Genomic DNA, 11,132 nt, shown 5'->3' with positions numbered 1-11,132 from the left:
GAATACGTAACGATCACGCAGGGAGGGGGGGGAGCCATTTGTAAACACTGGAAGGTGTCGCCGTGGCGCGGGGGAGAGCAGCAGGGGGGGAAGACCTTGAGAGCGACACCACACGGGCCTGCGTGAGGTGTGTCTCACTGTGGCAGGCCGTGTCCCACAGGAGCACCAGGGAGCCTGATTGAAAACATTGTCTCACGTCCTGAAGGTTGGTTAACCACCCATGGATATCAGAGGATGAATAGTGAATGAAGGTACCTTTCTCCTAAATGGGGGGGGGGGGGGGGAGCCTTTTAAGTAGTAATCCAGGCTTCAGGTTAGCTTTACCATGGGGATAGGTTACGGGTGTAGGTCAATGGTAGAGCAACCCCCCCCCCCCCCCCCCTGCAAATCAAGAAGTCCCAGGTTCAAAACCCCCCCGAATGTCACAGTGGTTAAAAAACCATGTTAAATGAGTGGATTTTTACATGAATAGTTTACTACCATGAAAGGGTGAGTTTCTTGAGCGAGTTGATTTGGATATTCAGCGAGGACGACATCCTCTTGAATGAACCCTAAGATCAGTTGTTCCTGTTTTTCCTATGACCTCACTGAACATAAGCGTGATTCTCTACTGCAGTGGTTTTCAACCCTGGTCCTCACGGACCCCCTGTCCTGCATGTTTTTGATGTTTCCCTGCTCCAACACACCTGATTCAAATGAATGGTCGTTAACAGACTTGTGCATAACTAGATAACGACCCATTCATTTAAATCAGGTGTGTTGGAGCAGGGAAACATCAAAAACATGCAGGACAGGGGGTCCGTGAGGACCAGGGTTGGGAACCACCGTTCTACTGATACCAGGCTGAATCTGCCTGTTGTATACTACACACCACATGGTGGCGCTGCTACAAGCTGTGCTGGATTTGACACCAGGCAGTTTACAGCGTGCGAAAAACCTTGTAATGTATGGAAGAAATACTGAACGTTTTTGTGCCTGTGTGTGTGTTAAAAAGAGAAAGGGAGTGTTGTGTGTGTGTGTGTGTGTGTGAATGCATGAGTACACCAGCAGGGGTCTTCACTCTCTTTCTCTCTGCTAACTGACCCATTTTCCTGGGACTCTCAGGGGCGGGGGCGGTAGGGGGGATGAAAGACTGCAGGGGGGCTTCTCTCGGTGCATCACTCCCTCGCTCTTTGATGTGGCAGTTACACAGCAGACTGTGTGTGTGTGTGTGTGTGTGTGGAGGGGGCTGCACCTCAGTTCTACACTACAGTTTCCACAGTCCTGGGCTGTAATGCAACGCTTGAGAGAGGCCACATTGTACAATTAACACGCCTCTGCAGGTGTTTGTTTATATGATTAATATATATATATATTTGTTTGTCTTGTGTACTGTGCACCAGGGCCGTAATCATAACATATATTCCCCCCAATATTCAAATCTGGTCAAAATGACCCCCAAAATGACCAATATATTGATATAAAAATAGAAATAAAATATAAATGTGCTACACTATGACAGCTGTCATAGCTGTCCGAAATTATCCAAAAATTATCATAAAAAGAGATTTAGTCCCCCCCAATGTTGACTCCATGGCTACGGCTTTGATAGGTAGTTGGTGTATCTTTATAGATATTGTAGTGGATAGTGATCTTTGTTTTTTCTCAATTTTCTCTCAGCTATGTGGCATTTTCTTTTTTGTTCACTAACATTTTTATTTCTCAGCCATGGGAAGGTTCTGCTTGTGCACTTCTTTTTGGTTTTCAGTGGTGCTTCAGTCTAACACAGATAATAGTGCATAATTTAGGTTCCCTACCATTTAATTCAGAGAGCTTTTATGATTAGTTGGCTCATATAGAGCGAACTGGTCAGAACATACAAGTTTCACATTTACAACGTCTCTAGACGTCTTATATCCTATGTCATCCTAACATCTGTTGCTGCCTTTCAAGCAAAAGGGAAAATGGGTTAAAATTGTAGCCTACGTTTAGAGCTACATTGACAATTGCGAAGGTAAGGTTTATCTAACTCACACATTAAAAGTAGCTGAACTAGTTATCGCTATTCTATAGCTATAGAATGGATTTCAGCAGTAACATCAGCTAGACTTGCTAGTTCACCATTTTAGCTACATTATAATGTACTCAATTATCTGATTGCCAGCTTGCTTGCTAGTCAATAATTGGTCTGTCATATTTGTTCGCTATGGTTAATGTAATGTAACATGTCTTTAACAAAAATCTGGAAATGGAAGAGATCTCTTTGAGGGAGACCTGTTATTGGTCGATGAAAGAAAAAAAAGAAAAGCGACAAGCCGTACAATCTGAATGTAGGGCTAAGAGAGCAATAGCTAAGAGTTATCATAACCTGTTGTGGTTATCAAAAGTCATGTTTTTAAATTAACCGGAAGTTCTAAACCTGGCCTATTCGCCCATTTCAATTGCTTTATTATTACTAGCTTATTGTTATTGTTAATGCAATTATTGTGGTGTTAACTGACACGTTGCATAACCTTAACAATATTGTGGTTATCAGACATCATTTATAAATCTTTGTCTTTGGTCCAGATAAACATGTCAACAATGCTGACAGCCCACACATTTATCACCATATCATCTCACCACCAACTAATACAGGGGTCAGCTTTAGAGGAATGTCAGCTTTATTAAGCTCTGGGTCATGAGCCTGGGCAGACTGTTTTACATGGGGAAGAGAAGGAAACCACTGAAGGTGTTATAATTATTAGAATCATCATACACGCCAAAGCCTGATGGAAGACTCATCCTAATCATATCTCCCTGCTCCAGCTGCAGAGTGACAGCATTTGCCATATATTTCCAATTACCCTCGCTATTGTAGGTACTGTTGTGCATGATCCTGATGTTGTTCTTGTACATGGTAACTCCTGTGTAGCTAGATCCACGGATGTCTGCAGCAGTAAACCTGATGTAGTACACTCCTCTCACTGGTGCTGTGAACACACCTGAAGAGGGGCAGGAGCAAAAGGAAAAAACAACATTTAGTTTGACTGTGATTGAAATGTTGACTGATGAATGGAGACCCCCAGTGTTGGAGCTACTCTGATGTCAAGGTGTGTGCTCTAGGTGAGCATATCCAGAACTGTACCTGTTACTAGGCTGTAGGCGTTGCCTATGTTGGTGACGACTTTGCTATAGACCAGTGGTGTTTCAGTGTTGAAGGGCCCAAAAGATCGTGAATTAGTTAGAGCCGTGTAGAATGCCACCTTTGGTCTGCCTGTTAATAACATGTAGGAATATTGAATTATGATAGCTCAGTAATTCAGCATTCTATTGGTGTGGGAAGAACAGTCTGTATTTACCCTCATTCTCTGCCTTCAGTTCTTCCACGTGTTGTTCACTGAGACTTAGTCTGGCTTCCAGGGCTACGCATACAACAGAAAGTACAATGTATGTTAATATGTATAAAGTAAAAGTACAATCAGAATCAGAAGGGATTTTATTCACCATGAATGTTTGCACAAACAAGGAATTTACTTTGGCAGGGAGGTGCATACAATAAACATATAGGAAGAGGGGCAGGAGCCTTCAATGCATATTAATCCATGTACAAAGACAGGATTACATGTTCTTCTTAAAACCTTTTTCTTGAGTTATCATGACAAGTAGCCATTTTGTAATATTTAGTAATGCATTATTCAGTAATGCAATCAGGTCAAATATACCTTCGTCTAATGCCTTCAGTTCTTCCACGTGGCGTTCACCGATACTAAGTCTGGCTTCCAGAGCTACGCATACAGAATGAAGCATGAATTACTACAGCCTTAAAGAACAGTTTTCTCATTAAGTAATGTGTGATTCTACAACATTTAAAGGCTGTAAGATTCATCCCATTATCGCCTCAAAACTATGTTCACCATTACCCGAGTTCTCTGTGTGTAGATCTTTGACCTCTCCTTCACTGGCCGCCAGCCTGGCCTTCAGGGTGACAAGATCTGCAGCCTGGGCTTGAAGGTCAAAGATCATAAATATTATACATTAATATTGATATATATATATATAGATATATATAAAGAGAGAAATATTGAATTATGATAGCCAAGTAATGCAGAATTATATTGGTGTGGGAAGAACCGTCTGTATTTACCCTCATTCTCTGCCGTCAGTTCTTCCACGTGGTGTTCACTTAGACTTAGTCTGGCTTCCAGGGCTACGCATACAACAGAAAGTACAATGTATGATTCACACCTTCACAAAATTAACAACAACTAACATATCATTTCTGCATTATGCATGTAGCAACGCTAGTGCTAAACAACTATTTAACTGGTCGGCTCCATGACGCCGGGTAAGCTAGCTCTTGAGACTTCTCACCAAAAGAACGAAGGGGAAACTTCGAGTACTGTAAGTCGCTCTGGATAAGAGCGTCTGCTAAATGACTAAATGTAAATGTGAGTAAGGTACCTAGCGAAAAGTAGCCTCAACTTTCCTCGACTTCTAGCTACGGCACTAATGCTGAAGGCTCGCTGATATAGCTGTCGGTCTTACTAGAACGGCATATGTATGCATTGTTGCTAACGTGTGCTGACGTTGTGAGTGTGCATATGTGAGAAAGACGAATGAGTGACAGAGAGACTGAGGGAGAGCAGGGGAAAGGAAATGCAGCTGAACGAATACGCTGCGTGTTTTAACCTAAATAGCGATAAAACAAATATTTTACGAAACGCAATGTGTGGCGGCCGGTGTTGATTCTGTGGCGCACCGCCACAAATTAGTCTATGTGTGGGAAACACTGATATATATATATATATATATATATAAGTAAAAGTACAATGCATATTAATCCATGTGCAAAGACAGGATTACATGTTCTTCTTAAAACCTTCTTCTTGTTTTTCTTCTTGATTCATCATGACCAGTAATGATTTTGATATATTTAGTAATGAATGATACAGTAACGCAATCAGGTCAAATATTACCTTCCACGTGTCTCTGGGTGACCGACAGCTCCACCTTCTGAGCCACCACCATGTCTCTCAGAGCCCTCAGTTCAGTCAGGATGAATAGAATGGCACCATCGCTCACGCTGCCTCCTGTTTGTGGTTCACCCAGACTGTTCTTGGTGTCGTTCTCTGGGCCCCCGGTGCCGTCTCCCTGGGCCCGTGTCACAGACAGACAGAGCAGCAGAACCACAGTATATATCTTCATCCTGAAGGGTAGCAGAGTGTTGTCACCCTCCGTGTTCAGTCCCTGTTTTATATGCACCCAGGTTGGTCACACCTGTGAGAACCCAAACACCTGGAAATGAGAAGAAGTAGGTCAAACCCAGGACTTTGAGAGGAGTTAAATATGAATTGCCATGAGAGAACCTGAATCAGCAGGAATCTATGCTGTCTGATCACATTCTGTTCCTCCTGTCAGTCTTCTCATAATCCTTCCCTCCTGTTCCTCTTGTTCTTCTTCTCATATTGTTGATGTGCAGAGTGGAGACCCCAGGAGGAGGAGGGAGCGGGTGTGTGCGCCAGTTATTTTTGAAGGGAATGTTCCGTTTTGGACCAAAGTGTCCTATGTCTCACTTCTGGTAGCTATTGGTTACGTCAGTTCTCTCGCACAAAATGCTGTTTTTTTACAAGGAGTTTCGGTGGTCTTCCCAAAATGATGTAACGATGTACATAGGATACAATCCTATGTCATCCTAACATCCTAAAGCTTGGTGTCGTTCAAGCCAGAGGGAGAAGGGGTTCAAATTGTAGCCTACGTTTCGAGCTACATCGACAATCGCGACGGTAAGGTTTATCAAACTTGCACATTAAAAGTAGCTTAACTACTTATAGCTAGGCAGGGCCGTAATCATAATATAGGACACATCCCCCCACCTCAAATCTGGTCAACATGTCCCCCCCAATATATTGTTATGAAAATAGAAATTAAATATAAATGTGCTATGCTACGACAGGCAACCACGCACACTGTTCAAAAATGTAATGACTAAACGGAAAAAACAGAAGGAAAGGAAATCTCCCCAGCAGATTTCGTCCCCCCCAATGTTTACTCCATGGCTACGGCTTTGCTGTGCACCCCTCTGTCTGAAGAGATGCTTGTCTGTGCATGTTTTTGATTGTGCACCTGTGTGTGTGTGCACTCCAAACAATCCGACATGCCTCTGCACTGTCTGCAGAGTAGGGCGTCCACATGCATACATATTTCATGTGTGCGGTGGAGGGCAGAGAGAGAGAGAGAGAGAGTGAGAGAGAGAGATAGAGTGAGAGAGAGAGAGAAATAGGGAGCTTGTGTGGGTGTGAGGGGCTGGGCTGACATGAGGAGGGGGGGAAGGGGGGGTGAACGGAGGGAGATCAGAAAACACATTCTCTCCCCTCAACCGCACTCATAGGTCATTCTCATCGGGTCTCGAAAGAATCGCTTGGTCTTATTCTCGTAGCTTTGACCTACTAAACTCCCACCCAGCCGACCCAGCCCTCCCCCTTCTCTCCCCCTGTCCAGTGCTTATTTAACTTGTTGTTCAGACATGAGGATGGGCACCGCGTCTGAAAAGGAGGCCATGTGCACGGTACCATGGCTCCTTTGTGCACTTTTTCAGTTGTTTAGCATTATTCTTTTTTTGCATCATCAGCCCGTATTCAGAAATAGCCTGCCGTTTGTGCCGAGAGGTATTTTCCATCTGGTTCGAAGTGTCACTTTGGAGGAAGTCGACGGGAAAAGAGGAAAAACAGAGGAACCGTTTTGAAGCCTCTTCGTTTCCTCGCGCAAAAAAAAAAAAAAAAGGTTTCCCCCGCACTTAATCTCGTTGCGTCAAAGTGCCATAGTGGTAAAAACAAACAGTGTGCAAATGCATTAAGCTGTATTTCCCAGGAAACACACTAGGCTAAACACACATCTGCCAAGAGGTCCTCCTACATAGCAACCCAATTTCCTGAATTGACCCTATTGAAATAGACCTGACCTCAACTACGGTCTGTTGTGTGAAAAAAAGAGGCCTCTTTAGAAGATGAGGTGATCTTGAGATATGGGAGGGAGGGAGTCCTGGCTGTTGGCTGCGATAAAGTGCCCTCTCCTGGGACTTGTAGGGGATTAGGGTCCTTCCAGGCCTGTTGAAAGCGCCTATTAGTGGCCCTATAACAGCTGATCGGTCCTGCCCACACCACAGGGGACTGTGAAGGGCCAATTACGGCCGTCTCCATCTCGTATGCGGGGCGTTTGGATGCCGTGTGCGTGCGTTGGTGTGTGTCGGTGTCGTTTATGTTATTAAGCCTAGAGCTTGAACTGCAAAGCTGGGAGCTCGTGCTGACTGGATGCTTTGAGGCTATAAAGCATCAGTGGTTTGTGGAGGGCTAAGAGTGTGTGTTTGTGTGTGGTACAGTAGCTCGTCTCGCCGGCTCTCAACTCTGCTGTGTTGGCGTCACTCGCTCCTGTTCCGACTGCGTCGTCTGCCATGATGTCTTGATCGAGAGCTCCCTGCATTCATATCCTCTCTCTCTCTCTCTTTTATGCACCGTTCCTCTCTGCTTCGTCTCTCTCTACCTCCCTCTCCTCTGACTACACTCTGCCAGTGCTGTTCTGAGCTGGGGGGGGGGGGGGGCGGTTTGGCGGCAAAACAATGGCGAGCAGTGTCTCCTTCTCTCCGCACCTGTGTCTGCCATGCAGCGTCCCTATCAGGGCTCGCCGAACACGGAGGGCAACATTCCCAAGGCTGGCTAATCAATCCGCTAGCCTTCTCCGGACCACTGGAGCTGTCTGCTAAGGAGGGATTTCTCTCGCTAAGCTCCTTGTATCTCTCCTCTGAGATGAAAGTCCCCTGTCCTGCCGGCTGGCCGCCGTGTCGCGGGCCAGGACGGACTGACTGACGGAGGGAGGGAGGGAGGGAGAGAGGTGGTGGGGGGCGGAAAGAGAGAACGGAGACGGAGAGAAGGGAGACGGAGAGAGGGGGAGACGGAGAGAGGGGGAGACGGAGAGAGACAGAGAAAGGGGAGACAGACAGACAGAGAAGGACAAGGACAGAGGTAGAGAAATTGAAAGGAAGCCACGGACAGAGCAGACCATACTAAACCTGTTGTATGTTTGGAATCCAGCTCTCTAGGCCCTTAGCCCTTGAAGCGGTTGAATAGAATTATACACACACAAAAATCATTAACACATGATTCCCATGGGAAATGTCATAGAAAACATATTGGCCACTGCACAGTTTAGTGCTACATACTGCACTCTAAGATGCTATTGGACCTCATTGCATTTGATGAGTGCTTCATCTGATTCATGGTTGCTATGCGGACCATACCTGGGGTAGTCAAGTCCACACCCTGGAGTGAGCTGTCTGTCCACTGGTAGGACAGGTGGTCACCCCCCCCCCCCCCCCATCCCCCTACACACACTCCAAACAAGCTTTAATTGAAGCAGCTTTCATGGTCTGGTCTGCAATTATGGAAATCCTTTGTCTTCCAAGGCCATGAATAAGGCACACAGTCGTTGAATCTCAGAAAAGGCTTTGAAATATTGCAGGAGAAATCATTTCATGAACACTAGAAGCAGGCTATGGTATGCATGTCAGAAAAAAAGGACATTTGCGAAAGTGATTTATTTGTTTAGTGGAACCCAAAAACGAGTTTCATGCTTAATGTGAGTTTGGATTTGGAAGTAACTTTACATTTAGTCATTTAGTAATTTAGCAAACGCTTTTATCCAGAGCGACTTACAGTAAGTACAGGGACATTCCCCCCGAGTCAAGTAGGGTGAAGTGCCTTACCCAAGGACACAGTCATTTGGCACGGCCGGGAATCGAACCAACAACCTTCTGATTAACAGTCCGACTCCCTAACCGCTCAGCCATCTAATCCCCCTGAAGTAATGTCTCAGTAAACATGACCTAACCTTGTAGCCTACACTAGCTTTAACGTTAACCAAGTTAGCAGATCTGGCTGCCGTTGTCACGTCTGAACGGTGCTGGGTCAAAGTCCCGTAATGTCACACACGTCACACGGCACACAGATGGCAGCATTGTCAAAACCACCGCTGCTCCTCTGCATCGTTCATCCCAACCTACTACCTTTTGACATGTAGCAAGCCCAAGCATGCTTGGGAATAAAGAGGCCCCGCTTTTCGCACGGAGATGACAGGCCAACACAACATTGCATCGCCGATTTTCACCTTGAGAGGTTGTCTTCTCATTGTTCTCGTCACACGTTCGCTCGCACATCCCACACCGTCCCAATTAGCCAAGTAGGAAGCCGTGGCGTGCGAGCTGTAGGCTCCGGAGTTCCGATCTGACGGTCTATCCTACTCCCGAGTCCTCGGGGGCCCTCTGCCATACCGCGTGACTGGTGACGGAACTCTCTGCCGTGATGAAAGGCGAGAGAGAGAGAGGTGCGTGTTTGAAGTCGCTGCTCTGAGCCGACACGGGCGTGTCATGTAGCCCCGCCGCCGCCGCCGGAGACGCTCTCCGCACTCTGGGCTCCTCCAATAGGCCCGAGCCACTTCAATGACTCCCCGGTTACAAGAGCACCAGAGGGAGTTGTGTGCTGGGACTGTCAAAATGGCAGCTTTTTTTTTCTTCTTCTTCCTGTAGGAAGAGCGGGTGATGAGGGGAGTCAGGTACTGGGAGTCAGATGGCTGAGCGGTGAAGGAGTCGGGCTAGTAATCAGCAGGTCACCGGATCGATTCCCCGTCGTGCCAAATGACGTTGTGTCCTTGGGCAAGGCACTTCACCCTACTTGCCTCGGGGAATGTCCCTGTACGTACTGTAAGTCGCTCTGGATAAGAGCGTCTGCTAAATGACTAAATGTAATGTAATGTAATGAGGGAGATGCAAAGTAGAAGGACACCCTTGCACACCCTGCATGTTTGTGTGTACATTGGGGGTTGCAACACAGGTACGGAAGCAGAAGGACGAACGGTATATGGCCCAGACTAGCAGGACCTACACGTTATACCAGTACTGGTACATATCTTGAAATAACTCCTGCCTCGTCTCTGTCATATACTAACACACTGTGGAGGTGTATCAACCTGCTGTTCATACTGCAGTTCCAAATCCTCCCCTCCCCTCTCTCTGTATTCTCAAGGAGCGAATGATAGAGCGAGATGGAAGAACTGGCAGGATGAAAAGGATGTGTGTGTGTGTGTGTGTGTGGGGAATATCAGGGAAAGAGTAAGGTGCTCATCAGTCTTCTCTAATCTCCCTTAATCTGAATGATCCAGAAAATGTCAGGCCGAACTTGAAGGCGAAAGGGAGAGGCTGTGGGGATTGCGGGTGGAGATAAGAAGTAATCTCCAACACCCACCACCCCTCTCTGGAGACAGAGGGGCGGGCGGAGGAAAGGGTGAAAGAGCGGGATAACTAGCTGGAGGAAAGGGCTGAGGTGTGTTTGTGTTTGGAGGGCGCGGGCACTTTGGAACTTGTTTGTTTATATTTATGTGTGTTTAGAAGCCTTATTGAGACACAGTGTAGGCTAGTCGTTTGATATCACGCCAGAAACACAATTTGAGTGGATGTTATTTTGTATTTGAAGGATATGTCTATGTTTAATTTGGAAGATTCTACTTAAAAAAAATAAAAAACGGTTTTGGAGATTGACGTTGTTGAATTTCGCAGCTTGTCAAACTGTTGGAATAATCACATTTACTTTTATTATATTGGCGCGTTGATGTGGCGCATGAGTGCGTTAATCAATATTTGACTTTATGCGACAGATGTTACGCTTGCAGGTGAATACACTCATTTCATCACTATCCCTATCATTTGTGTAGGTAGGCCAGCGCGGGTGGGCTTTAAAGATCTTGATAGACAGAAAGAAAGGGGGCATGCTCCACCCCCAGGCATATCTTTAACAGCTGGAAATCCCGTCGTGGATTTCAAAGTCCCGTGATACATTTTCATTAGCCTGTTTTAGTCTTAATTTTGACACAAAGCTGGCCTTCATATTCATTTATTTCCCCGAAATGTAGTAAGTGCTTATCAATTTGCGAATAAGATATTTTGTGACAGACCTATGTTAAAAAGTGCATGTCGATCCGTTCCAAACCGTGTTCCGTGTTTTGCTTCCGGTTTGCTCTTCTGCTGGATGATCCGTGTCCCTCTCTTGAGTGTGAAGTGAGGAGAGAGAGGAAAAGGGGATACGGGACGGTGGCTCCGTTTCTCCGTTTCTGTGGATAATTGTCAGTGA

General features: G+C 45.9%; 1 protein-coding gene across 1 annotated transcript; it reads right to left on the bottom strand.

Annotated features, from left to right (window-relative positions):
* Positions 1-2,130: 2,130 nt before the first annotated feature.
* Positions 2,131-6,240, bottom strand: LOC124474622 (heavy metal-binding protein HIP-like). Its single transcript, XM_047030963.1, has 8 exons — positions 5,328-6,240; positions 4,938-5,256; positions 4,106-4,168; positions 3,882-3,965; positions 3,684-3,746; positions 3,321-3,383; positions 3,107-3,235; positions 2,131-2,963 (listed from the first exon to the last, which is right to left on the bottom strand). The coding sequence occupies exons 2-8, from the start codon at positions 5,164-5,166 to the stop codon at positions 2,680-2,682; spliced, it is 915 nt and encodes a 304-aa protein (XP_046886919.1). The 5' UTR covers positions 5,167-5,256; positions 5,328-6,240; the 3' UTR covers positions 2,131-2,679.
* Positions 6,241-11,132: the final 4,892 nt, after the last annotated feature.

Source organism: Hypomesus transpacificus, chromosome 12 (genome assembly GCF_021917145.1).
Source record: "Hypomesus transpacificus isolate Combined female chromosome 12, fHypTra1, whole genome shotgun sequence".
Taxonomy (NCBI): domain Eukaryota; kingdom Metazoa; phylum Chordata; class Actinopteri; order Osmeriformes; family Osmeridae; genus Hypomesus; species Hypomesus transpacificus.
This window is presented reverse-complemented; position numbering and strand designations above follow the sequence as displayed.